The 15,369-nt window shown below is 37.0% G+C and overlaps 2 protein-coding genes across 7 annotated transcripts in view; one reads left to right on the forward strand and one right to left on the reverse strand.

Annotated features, from left to right (window-relative positions):
* Positions 1 to 678: 678 nt before the first annotated feature.
* Positions 679 to 4,405, reverse strand: LOC135162047 (uncharacterized). Its single transcript, XM_064120130.1, has 6 exons — positions 3,596 to 4,405; positions 3,288 to 3,503; positions 2,408 to 2,581; positions 2,106 to 2,300; positions 1,420 to 1,862; positions 679 to 1,188 (listed from the first exon to the last, which is right to left on the reverse strand). The coding sequence occupies exons 1-6, from the start codon at positions 3,852 to 3,854 to the stop codon at positions 838 to 840; spliced, it is 1,638 nt and encodes a 545-aa protein (XP_063976200.1). The 5' UTR covers positions 3,855 to 4,405; the 3' UTR covers positions 679 to 837.
* A 5,622-nt stretch (positions 4,406 to 10,027) lies between these two features.
* Positions 10,028 to 15,369, forward strand: part of LOC135162645 (tensin-1) — a 76,922-nt gene continuing 71,580 nt past the window's right edge. For 3 of the 6 annotated variants that reach the window (XM_064121296.1, XM_064121309.1, XM_064121297.1), the window contains exon 1: positions 10,028 to 11,044. In XM_064121296.1, the coding sequence (XP_063977366.1) occupies positions 10,952 to 11,044 (93 nt within the window). In that variant the 5' untranslated portion in view covers positions 10,028 to 10,951. The remainder of the gene's footprint in view (positions 11,045 to 15,369) is intronic. The other 3 variants (XM_064121299.1, XM_064121315.1, XM_064121314.1) reach the window with 2 other exon arrangements.

Consider the following 15,369-nt stretch of genomic DNA (forward strand, 5'->3'; position numbering starts at 1 on the left):
ATGATAAGAATTAATTCTTATATCCATAGACAATTGCTGATACGAATTATCCTGATAAGAATTATTTTTTCATCTCGGAAAGACGTCCTTTTTTTACAATAATGTCTTCTCCATCTGCAACTCCGGAACACAGAATGATATTTAGTTGCATTGATTGTGTGCTAGTTCTATATAATATTGCTTATTATATTCACTCTTTCAAACAAACTTAGAAATATAAAAAAGTCTTGGATAGGATTACATATAACTAATTAATTTCAACCCTTAAATTTGAAATCTTTGGGGAATATGGACGCAGTCCGATTGTGAAACTTCAACCTTATAAATATTATTTGACTTGAATCACCAAATACTGAAAACAGCTCTCAATGGCTGAAATTACTTTCATTAGAATTTTTCTTAAAAATTAAAAATCCACTTATTATTTTTCCCTTTAAACTTTTGGACATAATATTTAATCCCTGAACCAACAACGGATATTTATTCCCGTGATCTAACTTATGAGGAAATGACATAGAAAATACTTTATTATGCTAAGATACATCACATTTTCCAATTGTTATTTCCATCTTCTGGATTTCCGACCTCGCCAGGAGAAATATAATAAATATAATTAATACTTCAATGACAGCCGAATACTAAACAATATTCATATATTAATATATATTCTGCCCAATGAAACGCCTCGCGATAAAAATATATTGATAATATAAACTTTTCCTATTAATCGTACCTTTTATCAAGAATATCACAACTAATACAATTACGAAAATGAACTAATGGAGTCATATTAACACAGTGATTTTACAATTCCATTTATCCCGGAAAAATGAAGTATTATCGATTGGTATCAAAGGAACAAACTGAATTATTCTCGTTATGATGACTTGACCCGCGTTGTCGTTCCTTACGCCCACCCTCTCGATCGCCAGAACGTGACAACCAAGTACTTACTTCTGACATTATCTTCTTCTCATCAGTGCTGGATCCTATTACCTCAATTATCACATCAATCAGTACTTTGCATACTGTAGTGTTATAAAAATTTTTCTTTTTCTTTCCGCCAGCTTCCTTTCCGTAACCAGAATAGTGCAGTGACACTGTCTTCCTCAGAACCGCAGATAGGATAGTGGAAACACATATTTTCATCTCTTTTTTATTGCTTATCAAAACTCTCATGAATAATCGCTAAAAATAAAAGAAGGGAAATTTTTTTGAATTTATGAACATGAGAAGACATCTTTGGGCTCATCGCCAGCGGGTTGGTTCTATAACCAAAGCGTTCCAGTGACGTAGACTTGAGTCCCGGTGATGAAAGATTTTTTCATCACCAGAAAACGAACCCAGTGCATGTGTCACCGCCCAATTTATTGATTTTACATAAAAAAGAAGAAAAACGATCAATTTCAGATATATTACCAGTGTTTCTACGAGATTTGGGTCCGTTGTCAATATCGCTTCGTATTCCTGGAACTTATCATCCATTTCAAATAGTAGTGGCGTAGACATCTGCTTCTGTATTTCAAGCAAGCTAGGACCAGAAGCTGGGGCTAGATTAGTGCCAATGATTGTGGTCTTGAGCTCATTCATAGACTGCTTTAAATCGTAAGCCATCCTGCGTCTTAAATTTTCGAGCTTTTCATCTAATTGCTGATCAAAGTAATCTCGAAGGGAGTTCAGGATTCGACGTTCATTATCAGCATAATGACTAGATGACAACTGGTTTTGTGGTCCCAGCATTTTTGGCATCTTAGCAGGGGGTACCATCATTGATCGTGAAGTTTTTGGAGTTCCTGGGCTCACAATCGAATTCAATCCGTCTTCAGCGCGTGTAGTAGACGATGCACGCCTTTTTCGGTTACCTTATGAAATTAAAGGAGGACCAAACGATATAAATTGATGGGTAGCAGCATCAGATGAAAAAAAAACTACCCAAGCCCCCACCAAAAATATATAATATAATCTAATTCTATATAAGTTCCGAATTTTGTAAAGAATGTTCAAAATATAAATTGGACCATTTTCAAATATTTATAAATATAAATTTTTTCATGCGGGAGGAACTTGGCCGATGATTGGTCATGGAATATCCGAGCCGATTTTACCTGAAGCGTTATGGACTAGTGGTGAAGGAGGTGTCAAATGAAGTTCTTTTCTTGTATTTCTCGCTGAGTCCATCGATTTTGTAGGTGACTGCAGAATTCCATCGGAGGAATCATTGCTCTCAGATTCATCAGTTTCGACGTCTTTAAGCAAAGTAATATTCTTCCTTGACCGCTGTTTAAATGATAAACATGCACCTGGAAATTATTGAAAATGATGATTTATCCCTGACCGGATCATTTAATTAACACGAACTTAGAATTACGTGCTACAGTCCCATATTACCTCAAAATTGATTTATTACCTGTTGGTACAGATCGCGATTTACTCGACATTTGCAAAAAGCCAGAATTATTTTGAGCCTTTGAGGCTCGAATCTCCTCAGGATTAGCTATAAGACAATCATGATTTTCGTCTTCAGAGTCAGATCCACTCTGGTAAATGCTTTGAAATCTTGTCTTTGGTTTTGCTTGTATACCTACGAAATTTTACAAGTTTGTAGTGAAGTAGTAACACAACGTAAGTTGTCTCCAGCCTTTGTTTTTTATAGCTATTTCAAAGTGGGGAAAGAATGCATGCATTTGAAAAAATATTTTTTTTGTAGAACCTATCGCTCCTACAAAAAAGGTTTCTATCAAAATTTTACCATTTTCCGTAGATGTTCACTTTGATTTACCTCTTCACAACAGAATTATAATGCTTTCCTACATAAGAGATGGTGGGGAAAAATGGAACGTTTCTCGTCCCCTCAACATTCCAATGCTTTTATGTATAAACAATCATATCAAGTGTAAATCATAAATTTTCCACTTTATCTTGTTCGCACGTAGTGATTTCTGTTAGCGACTCAATTTTTTGATGAGTAAAGAATTGCAATAAAAAAAAATAACCTAATATTTTTCGACCACAACATAATAAAAATTTTCTTATAAAATCATTCAATGCGATTCTCTCTTAAAACGATGTTTCGAGACAAATACACATGTAATGACTGCACAGATACATAATTAATATTTATTTTGTAAAAGATTTCAAAAATTCGGTCAATCTAATTCCCAATTTAGGGAACGATGGGTCTTTTGATGTTAAATACGAGAGTTGAATAAATTGGGGATGAATAATTGGGGTTAAGAGTGGTTATAATTGTTGATAATTGACTTTTACTTCATATTAACAGGACTTACCAGACTTTGGAGTTTGATTTCTAGGTGGAATCGGGATTTTAGTACTAAAGATGTTGTTTAGTTGAGACTTTGATGCAGTTAAGGGTTTTGCTGAAATTTTTGCTTTCGAGGAAGTTTCGGACCTCCCCCCCTTTCGATCATTTTCACCATCGGTTGTCTCACAGTTGAGAGTTACTTGGGCCTTTTTTAATCTTCTGCGACCCTGATCCAAATCAGCTGAACACAATCAACATATGATCCTTTAATATTGAAATGAACCCATCGAGCAATTCATCAAGTTATAAGTGGAGTCATTTCAATTTTTGTACCTGCTCCGGTGATGAAGCAAAATGGATAACTTTGCCAAGAGTCCTTGGGCGAGTGCAATTTTTCCAAGTAGTCGTCAAGTAGATGATATTCAGTTGTCGGTGGGAATTTACAGGTGTCTTCTTCTGCACTATTAAACCATTTTTTCGGCACCAAATCAATGCATGGTAGCCCTTTTTCGTTTTTCTCGAGAAATTCGATGACTGCGAATGGTTCGCTGAGATTTTTTGGATCGCGAGATGGATGTGAGGTTTCCGACATTTTAGGTTATGAAAAAAAATCACGATTCGTACAATTGAACCTGGTGTTTTCGAGTAGTTTCATATAAACTGATAACTTTGCAGAATGATGCATATAGCTTATTATTTAACAGAAAAAATTGCGTTTCTATTTCCATGTGTTTTGAACGGTTTTTTGTCATCACCCCACTGATGCTTCTTTTTTAGCGCCACTATTCCTTCAAAACGATTATATCACAAATATCTGTCAAACACTTAACACACATTTAATTCACATTAAATTCTCACTTCTTGTAATTTACCGTCAACTTAGTTGGTGAAATCCGAATTTGAGACAAAAAGCCCGATAAACGGATGATACGAGCAATTATGAAAGGTTATGTACACGGACGCCAGATCTAACCGATTTATGTCCCACTTGCATGTAACGACTCCACTATTGAAATTTTCTAACGACCTCGATGATCGGATTTTCATGTCGATTGTTGATTTAAAACATAAAATTGTTTGTTTCTTCCACAATTTTAATCACGAGTTCAACTAAAACATATACCCTCATTCATATACCCTCTTACCAAAAAAAAACTGCATTTCACAATGCGAACAATTTTTACGTTATTTTCTAGTGGAGGAGGGATATGGCGTATTGTCGTCCAGTTACATTTAATAAAGCACATTTGTGTTTAATTTTGTGTGCCTTCTTACATGTCATTTCAGCTGCCCAGGACTTAATGTAGAATATTCCTACTCGACTGGAAAAGTCTGGATAACTAAACGCCTCTTCCCTACTACTTTCCTGGTGTCCGAAAATATATATACCAGTAAGATCATCACAAATTTTGGATTTTCCTGATTTAACGAGAATTTGTGAAATTACGAAAACTTTCTCAATATCTAGGAGTACCACGTTATTTGGATGACTTGTCGTCAAGGTTAGACCATTGATGTTGATCATATTTGATGTTAAATGAATTTCCCCATCAATTATCATCGTTGTAGGCTTTCTCGCGATAACCCAATCACTCAGTATGTGTTTCTGATTAATTACCATGGTTCCTCCAGACTCCATCTCAGTTAGTCTGTTGATAATTTGTGTGAGTGGTTTTATCGAAGAATGAACGAGTTTTTTAAATAAACCAATGTAACTCTCTCCCCAAAACGCTGAGAGCTCATTCAGAGGAATTTTAAAGTATTGGGCATCATTAGCAACGTGGATGATACTATGCCAACTGAGAACTTGAGCCCCTTCATCATTATAAACATCAGGTAACGTCTCGAAACAAATTTTTAGCAGAGATCCAGCATATTCACTCAAATCCTTAACGAATTCCTTACTGTTTAAAATTCTGCTAGCAAAGACAAATAATGAGAAATGACAACGTAAAGGTTTCGGTAAGAAATCTTGTAACACGACGATACCACAATAATTAAGGAAAAACTTGAATTGTGATGCTTTCCATCTTGAGATATTATTCACATCAAATTCTTTCCTTTGAAATTCAATAGGGATATCGGCTTTTAATGACCTCATAATACCATCAAGCCGACGAACATCAGCTAATTTGATCCTCTGGGCTGAACTTCTCGTTAGCCATTTATCCAGCAGCCATTTCATATTACCAGAATAGAATAAATGCATTAAATCTAATGGCACTTGTTTTGTCAGATCGAATCTATCCAAAGAGAGCAGCGGGGACACAGAACCTTCATAATGATGTTCTGGTTGAACTCGCGTCTCGTAGGATACTTTAGTGCGTAAATTTGCATTGGTCACTGGATATATGCGTTTTCCTCGTCTTCCACAACCTACTGTAATGCCCTTGGTGAAACACCTTCCACAGGCATAGAAGGCTCCAGGAGCTTTGTGGCAGCAAATGAATGCTCGAGCTGGCGAATCAGCCACTATTGCTACAATTTTCACCTCAAAAACCTTGTCATCAATGCGCAAACCATTTTCTTGGAGTTCATTGGCCTCTTCAACAAAATCAGTCATGAATTCTGTGGCTGATAATGGTTTCCCATCCCCACAATAAATCGCGGCAGCAAAGGGTTTGGTAGTGTAATTTGGATGCTGTATTTTTATTGAAATTGGCCAAATTTCCTTCTTAGCATTCCGGTATACCTGCATACCGTCAATATGAACCAGAAGAGAAATGTCGTTTTCTCGATAAATTTGAGTTGAAATTATTTTTCTGAGTCCCGAGGCGATTCCCAAATAAATGAATTCACCTGGAATCTCATGAACTCCTCTCATGGTTGTTAGGTGTCTGCAATGGGGAGTTTGCAAAAACATTCCCCATGAGAATTCAATTTTTGGAATGCTGTTCCATATGGGACCCAAGCCTGGCAAACCATGCCCCTTGTCTGCCTGGCCATGTCTCGGGGCAAGCTTGGTGACCCAAGCCTGGCAAGCCATGCTCTTTACCAGTCTGGCCATACCTCGGGTCAAGCGTGGTTGCCCAAGCCCGGCAAACCGTGCTCTTTGCCAGTCTGGCCATACCACGGGCCAAGCTTAGTGACCCAAGCCTGGCAAGCCATGCTCTTTGCCGGTCTGGCCATGCCTCGGGCCAAGCTTGGTGGCCCAGATCTGGCAAGCCAGTCTCGTGCCAGACCTGGCCCGTTTCGTGGACATTGGCATTTCCTACCTGGGCATTTGATTCATCTTGATGATCAGACTGAAAAAAAAATCGAAAACGTCGTATATGAAATGATGGACGGGCATGATGATGACGGGTTGATTGCAGTTATTGGAGATATTGAGTGACGAGACAGCTATCACATAAAAAAAGTGAAGGTGATAGGCAGATCGAAAGAGGTCGTGATCAGGAATATTGAATTGACTGGAATAAAAGGTGAAATGATGAATGAAAAAAACCCCAAGATCGGCTATCGTTTCCTGCCGTCCATTAAACTTTCTTAAAATCTACCGGTGGAATAGATTTTCAATTTTTATCAAAAAATAGGGTACCATTTATTGACATTTTTTAAATACCACGGCATTCTGTATTTTCGAAACTCAGTGGACGAGTTCGCAGTTTCGATAAAAATCGTATTTAAAAAAATTGGGTAAAGAGCTTTTTCCTTTCCACAGCGAGTGCAATGCAAATGACTATTATGTGCGTGATTATTACTCTCAGAAGTTGAAGTTAATGCATACTTAATAGCACCATTCCATTACCTATAACAAGGAGTACGGAAAGAGTGAAACGATCGAACGGGGCGAAGACCCTCTCAATATTTTCATCGATCTCTCTCCCTTTTAGCGAGGTCTCTAGGAAAATGATCGAGGGCGTCATCCATAAAGTGATGAAGCAGCCATATGGCGATGACTTGTTAATTGCAGTTATTGGATATTGAGTGACGAGACAATAATCTTGTGGAAAAAAAAAAGAATTGTAAAAAGTATTTCCGATCGCGTGACGAGTGCCAATAGTGGTGGTTGTTAGATGAATGAGTGCAGTCATCATCGATATGAAGGAATACAACCCCCGTGGGTTATATACAAAATGACTTTTCCTCGGTGAGTCAGTCTGGCGTGTCGACTGGCAATCTATTCGGACATTGGTTGAATGCACAAAAGGGATACCGACTTACCACTCACCTCCAGGTACTTTCTGCAGGCCCTGTCACATGTTCATTATTGGAGCAATTTGATAGACAGAGCTTCAATATAAATAAATTCGATTATTTATGGATCATTAGTGATTGATAATGTGCATTAGTGGAGGTACAGTCATATAATCAGAAGGGGTTTCATCAATTGGCGGATTTATGAATTATAAAGGGAATTTTTTATCGTGGATAATTTATCCATGTTTCAGCTTTAGTTATGCAGAGCACGATGTACACATATGTATCCTCGACACGTATTTACGACGTCATAGTATATGGGGAGCGATCTGCTTGTGGTCTGTGTCACGTTTATTTCAATCCCATGGACGCCTGTCATTATGAATCGCTACAGTCCATTAAATCTTTTCAGACACGATTCAAACACTGGCTTCTGTTCGTAATTATAGAACGTCGGTTTTTTTTCATTCATAAATTAATTATGAATATTTCGGAAACTTTTGTTGTCTTGGATATGACTTTCTAAATTTTGGGATTGTCGAGAAAATTTAAATCCCATTGGTGGATAAGAACGGGAAAAACTAGGGATAATTACATGTATTTTGCCGGTTTTTATTCGTCTTTTTTGTGTTCACAAGTACTTATTTTGACGTAATAAACATTTTTTTAATAATCGTAATAGTACATTACATAATGGGGGCGGTAAAGATGTTATGGTGTGTGTGAAGGTTGGAGCACTAGCTGCAAACGAATTTAATCATCACACAAATCACAAAATCTATACCATACGGTTTTGCAAGTGAAATAAATAAATTATATCCGATGAGAATAACATAACGAATACGGACAAGACTTTGCACAAGAAAATAGTGGCCAAAGTCCTTGAATTCGACTGATAATGGATTAATCATCTCACCACAATGGAAATTGATCATAATATAAATTTGAGAATTTATCAACTCTTCGTCAACGCTTTCGCAATTCTACGTGACTGCCATGAAAGAAGAAATAATTCTAAAACAAAGGAATTGTACAGTAATTCGAAACTCTCTGCGTTAGCAAATTTCAATCAGAGTCAGCGTAATTCAACTATTTCCATGTTTTACAAGCTCCTCGGAAAATTCGACGAATTCGGACGTTAAACCTGGGTCAATTACGTGGGTGTATTGGGGTACAGATGTGCTGGATGAATTCAGTAAGTCCAGGTGTTGAAGGAAGCGGCACGCGACTGTCTGCCTGGTGCAGAATGCCAGTCAACAGCCGCGTGTCGAAAATTGAAAAATCATCAAAGGAGAAAATCACAGTTAGACCATTTGTCGTTTGTAATATTTCTGCTCAAGGGAATTCTTTATGCTCGTTTCGAGTTTCTGGAATTTTTGCTTTGTCGAACGGTGAATTACGACCACTGTACACTCTGCACATTCATGACGGTTTTTAAATTCATTCATTGGGAAAGTGATTGAATTCGGTTGTTGAAAAACTATTGGCGAATGATAAATTCATCTTTTATTTTATTTCATACAGACTATTGCAGTATGCAATTTAATTTTCCATGGAATATAATAAGGTCCACTGTCTAATATAATATTTACCACGAAAAATCCTTAGATTATTCATTTCGTAAACTTTATGAGCATAATTATTCGGTCCAATTCGTTTTTTCATATTTCATTGGACGGTTTTGTCTTCGTATCTTCAATTGATGAGCATCTCCACATAATAATTTTTAAATTATTTTTTAAATCATCCTTGTCAATAATTATTAATGTTGCTCTTCAAATAGTCAGCACCAGATTCTCCCATTTCGGCAATTTTTAAAAAAATATTCGTTTCCTCCTCATGTTGTTACTCTCACATCTTCGAAGCTCCCCTTAGCATTGCATTCACAAAAGTATCGCAGATACTCGTGCATAATACGACGGGAATGTAGCATTGTCGTGTACGTTAGCATTGACAGTCTCCAAAGAGCCCACATGTGGATCACCCGAGTCTGAGTGAGAGAGAAACACAGAGACAGAGAAACTGCACATTGCTGGACCAATTTATGTCATGTCTACACAATCCACCAGTCAGAGACAAATGTTCCCTCATTGTTTCCACGCTTAACAATAGAAAAGTCGAGGGATTTAATTTTTCCAGCCACTCGTTGTGATTAATGTCCTCTGGTAGTCGTGAAAAGCCCGATAAACGTCATAACCGAGGCGCCACAGCAGTTCAATCGATAACTCAAATTCCATTGACGAAAAATAATTGAAACTTCGTTAATATTCAATTGACCCAGAGGTATTCCGGATGTTGTCAATTTGTTGTTACGAGGGCTTCTCTCCCCTTTACTCCCTCCCCCTCCCGCCCCACGACGCCAACCGGTGCCAGTGATTTTACGAGTAAATTAATACAGTGGCGGCGTAAAAAGCCCATTGGAATGGTGATGGGATAAATAAAAGAAGAAATGAAAGAAAAGTGCGTAAACATGGGATTCGCAATATGATTACGATACGGAGTGGTCGCGGATGGTTGATCCCCTCATCCTTCCGTCCGGTGGAGGCACGGGCACGGCTGCTGTCGGCATTGGCCGAAAGAACTAACCGCTTCAGCTCCCGGCCGGTATTCTCCGTCAGTCTACACCAGACTGTGGTGCGAGACAGTCGACGCAGCTCTACCTCCATACATATCACAACAAACTTCGTAAACATCGCACATACTGGAGCCCCATTGCACAAGCACCTTGTTTTTATTGCCATTCACATCCACTCGTTATGTTTTAATTGAAGAAGAAAAAAGAAGAACGAACGACCGATGAGCGAACGAATTAATAACGATAAACAAGTGGAGAATACTGAATAATTGATGAGACTCTGAATTGTTCATTAGTTTCATTAAGTTGAGAGAGAAGTTGGGGAAATGAAGGAGAGATTCGTGCAGTAATGGACACACGTTTCATGTGCTATCAGTGATGGATCAACTTCACAAATTGACGAAAAGAATTATTGAGTGATGATTGGGGAGAGAAATTTGTGGTCAACCGGAAAAGTTTAATTGTACAAATTGAGGGGACAATGTTCATTTACAAATGTTATCAGCGCTGCTATCTTGAGTCGATGCTAATTCATTGTTGACGGGACTGGAATTGGTGACGCGAGGTATTGCGCGGAGATAAGAGTATCGAGGGGAATTTGTAACAGGGCAATTTACAATTTTGCACGTTTAATGGATGGATAATATTGGGGAGTGCTTGTTGGTGACGCGAATTAATTCACACAACTATCAGCGGCTATAAAATTGATTGGTATCTGATCGTTATTGAAAATTGATGCTGGCTGAAGGAGATCGATGTAATGTATTCGGTGTAAATGTACTGATGGGGAGAGTTGAGTGGATGTGAAGTAAAAAACTGGCTACATCATCGGCAATTATCTTGGGGACATTCTGGCAAATTTTTTTTTTTTATTGTGAAATACGTGGGAAAGGATGGAGATTGTTCAGTGTTGCGGCATCGGGAGGAATTGATATTGGCGGTGAGTGAATACGGGAAACCAGGGACTGTCTGGAATGCCGTGGATAAGGTGCCTGGGCGGCGGGGGTGGTAAGGCACGTCGTGGAAAATCGCCAAGTGTCAGTCAACCCGTTCATCTCCTTGTTAAGGTTAGCTGAAAATCATTTTTATGCTGTTTGATGTTATTCATCGTTGATCTGGTTTTTTTTTTGTTTTCGTCCGTTCGTTGATGGTAATTTTACTCCGAAATTTCGGGTGCGAGATTTGAAAACTTGGGAACGTGTGATTAAAAAGTAATTTCGGGGTATGATGTGTGGGAACAGGTAATTTTAGGTTCATTTTCCGGGGTAAATTAGGGCAAAATGAGAAATAATTGGAGTGATCGATTTTTAAACGAATTTTAAACGAATCTCCGGCGAATTCAAAGGAATTTCGCTGTGAATATTTCTTTTGAAAAATTGATGGCCATTTTGGCATTGGCGTCCTCCTGTCATTTTGAAAATTCAGACTATACGTGGATTTGGAAAAAAAATTGAGTTTCCGTGGATTTTTTCCACTTAAATCGAATTCAAAGTTCTGCTACCGAGAATGATTGATTAATTCTTATGGGTAATAATTTTCATCGCTTTTAAAATATTGAAAATGTTGGCTTCAATGGGGATTTTAATTGGGGAAATTTTCAGTAATTGTGTATGGAAATTATCGTAACCTGTTATTTGCTCGTTATTTATTATCTTGTTGAGTATGCACAGCGGATATTGGTGGAATGATGGTTATGTTTATCGGAGAGAACAGGGAAAACATTGATGCAATGAGAAATAAGAAAATATTGGCACTTAATGGAGAACGAAAAAGTAAGATTTATGACGTTCATTTGCAATTTGGTTCAGTACAAAACCACTCTTTCATACAACATTCAAACCATTTGTTACAAAAAATTTAAGTTTATCAATCATATCTGTTTCGTATAACCAAATGCTCGAAATTTACCAAAGCTCCATTTAAATTCTTGCTGCAAGAATATTTGAATAGCAGAATTATATTTTTTTCCCTAGTACATACATTTGATTTTTTATCGAAACACAAAAACATTAGTCAGTGCTGAAAAAACCTATCATCCATCAACCGCAACTGCCAAAGCATAAACTCGTTGAAAATAAGACGTGAAAAAACATTAAAAAAAATAAAATCGCTCGCTCCAATGAATACTGAGAAGTTAAAATTAAATTTTTAACATCCACACAATAACTGGAATTTTTAAAACATAATAGAATATATTTACGTCTCCAAAAAATTTAAAAGACCGCCACCTATATAATTATAATCAAAAGTAATATGGAAAGCCCCATTTTCGTGAATTTTGATAATGAAAAAGAAAATTCAATCACGATTTTACCGTAAAATGAATTCATACCTACAACATTCACAATTCAAAAGTCGCTGTTACTCGACTTTCAAAGCATTCCAGTTGAAAAATGTCAGTAAACTAATTTGTTTTGCGTGAATACATTTTTTTTTCTCTCAGGCGCATAAATTTCCTATTTCCTGAACTACCACCAAGTTTATCGTATATTCAAATAAGAAAACATTCCTCACTGTTAAAAAAATCCATCAATCGAAATGTCCTCACTATAAACTCAATTAGAAAAGAAAATAGAACCGCTGAAATGGTATTTTTAGTGTTCACACGACAACAAAAATTACTCAAAATCCTAAAAATTCATGTGGCTATTTCTTTGATTTCCAAATTTATCAAAAGTTCAGTAAGCGCAATGTTTTCAAGATTTAATCTTAAATTAAATTTACATACACATTCCGGTTGAAGACTATCAAAAAACTAATCTGTTTTACGTGAATAAATTCTTCTCTCAGTGCATAAATTTCCAATTTTCTCAACTACCACCAATTTTCTCTGTACATTCAAACCAGAAAACTATAGTCCGTAAACCAATTTTCCAAAGTATAAATTCGTTGAAGATAAGCGAAAAAAAAATAGAGGCGGTGAAATACATAGGATAGTGGTGAAACCATGATGGACAGGAAGAAGTTGCTCTTGTTTATTGACATCGATGAAAGACGCCAATGATTCCGTCATCGCCGCGGGATCCGCCCATGTCCCCCGTACATAACATCACTTATTTCATTTTGAACCTAAAATTATTCAAGCTCGACTAAAAGCACGAATGGTTTTTGAAAGGAATCAGAGTTAATGCTCATCTGCTCCATCGTCACGAGTGTTCAATTCGTGTTTATCCTAGCGTACATTAGCTTCGTCTTAGCTCTCGCACACTTACAGCGGCGTCTGTTATTATAACCGTATTATTATCAGTCCAGCTGTACCACCTGTACCCCTTAGCTAGAGTCCTTTATTTCTCTGTGCGAACTACGGCTTTTCTATTTAACAAAGATCTCCAATTAAATTGATCACGTCCATCGACGGCCTTTTATCCTCAATTCCAAGGAATTCTCCGGAAAAATAGGCCTTAACGATGCGCCATATTTCCCTGGTTGACCATGGTCATGATTGAGGGTTGAAATTTTATTGAAAAAGTTGGGGGATAACTGGGTTCTTGGCCGGGATATAAAATTCGGGTGAATTGGTCTAACGAGTTTAGAGAGCGTCAGCCAATTGCCATCTGCCCCCAACTGCTATTTATCCCGTTGACTATTTTCGGTGCCAAGGATGTCTTCTGGAGAATTCGGTGCCATTGTGACCCACATGCTGTCAAAAACAAACTTCCGTAAATTTTCCCAGAGGGTTTTTTTTATCGCGATTTATCGCGCTATTGTGAGAATTTATCGAATGGATCTGAAGTTTAACGGAATTGAAACTTTTTGGATGGAATAGAATAGAATTTATCCGGAAGACTTTTGGGAAAAATTGGTGTGCTGGTTCTTGATCTTACAATATTCCAGGGATTTTCAACTCTTCTTGATGTTGGTTATTATTTTATGAAATATGTTGTACTAGTTCAAGTGAATTTTTTCAACGTGTTATTAAAATTCAATGAGTTTAGGGTGAAAAATGCGGAACGCTAAACAAGAGATTTCAAGAGAAATTATCCCCTCGGCATTTATCTCCGCTCTATTTCTCGAATAATTTGTTACAATTCAGCAGGAAATTTTGGTTATATAAAGACCCTTTCACTCAGCGAAGATATGGGGATTGAATGAAGTCAATCTGCGAGAGTTTATGGAGTTGACTGTGGAAATGGGGATAGAAAAAAAATTCTGGTGAATATATTTATTGAACGAATATATTGAAAATGATTTCATTTTATTTTGTTCACACGTCGCTCTGTTAAATTTTTTCTTTCAACATACGGAAAAGCCATTGAAAGCGATACTTCCAGAATTAATGTAGAATCAATCAATCTCTTCACACAAATTTCGAGATTTTATGAACATTCGTCGGTATTTGTAACATCTCAAGAATTTTAAAAGTTTTGATTTCCATTTACATGGAACTTCTGAAACTTGATTTTAAGATTAATTACCTCTTCGAAATTTATGTGTATTTCATTACACAAATAATCATTAGCAATTTTGCGGTGAATTTTGATTGCCCTTTTCCCCACCGGAAGATGAAGAGATTGAATTAAAGAGTTTTGAAATGCCAGTGATATATCAGTGTTGGGTGAATCGATCAGATAAAATAAAAGGTGGAGTATACCGAGGTGCAACTCAGATGACCCCCCGGTACCATCAATTCTTTCGACTATAGAGATCTCGGGTGAATTACGAGAGACCCCTGACTCCTGTGTTGCATTGCATTCCTCTTTAGTCATCGCTCCCTCATGTTTGTGTTCCACTCTGGAACCCATTCACGGACCATTCTAGATATGGGGAAAATCCATTTATACGGTTGAGCTTTAACAGCTTTCGTTCTAAATTCGTGTCCAATCCCTTTTTTCCAGGTCCTTTTTTTTATTCCACATTGAAACGTTACTCGTCATAGGAAAAAATACTGAAAGTTCTGTAAAAACTGTCTGAACGATAAATTATATTCTCGGACCATCGGGACAATTTTTACGGAATTTTCAGTACTTCCGTTTAAGAATTCTAAAATTCTACAAGAGAAAAATTTAGAAAAGATTATGCAACTGTTATATAATCGCCAGAGAAATGTATTTCCCACAAAAAGTACTGAAAGTTCCGTAAAAATTGCAAGACCGATCAAGAATGTTTCCGCATCGTTGGAACAATTCTCACGGATCTTTCAATACTTTTTCAGTAGAAACTAATTTCACCCGACGATTATGTAGTTGTGTCATAATTTTTCCTGATGTTTACTCTCCGTCTAAGAATTTACAAGCCTTAATTAATTAATTGTTATGTATATTGCCTTCTGTGAGAAGCCAATTACCAACTATTTGACAATAGGGTATGGAAAAATCATTGACACACAATTACAGGAAGACAGGCCCATATCAATAAAATTGTGAATGAAGGTGAATTTTAGAAACGAACATGA

The sequence above is a fragment of the Diachasmimorpha longicaudata genome, chromosome 5 (assembly GCF_034640455.1).
Source record: "Diachasmimorpha longicaudata isolate KC_UGA_2023 chromosome 5, iyDiaLong2, whole genome shotgun sequence".
Lineage (NCBI taxonomy): Eukaryota > Metazoa > Arthropoda > Insecta > Hymenoptera > Braconidae > Diachasmimorpha > Diachasmimorpha longicaudata.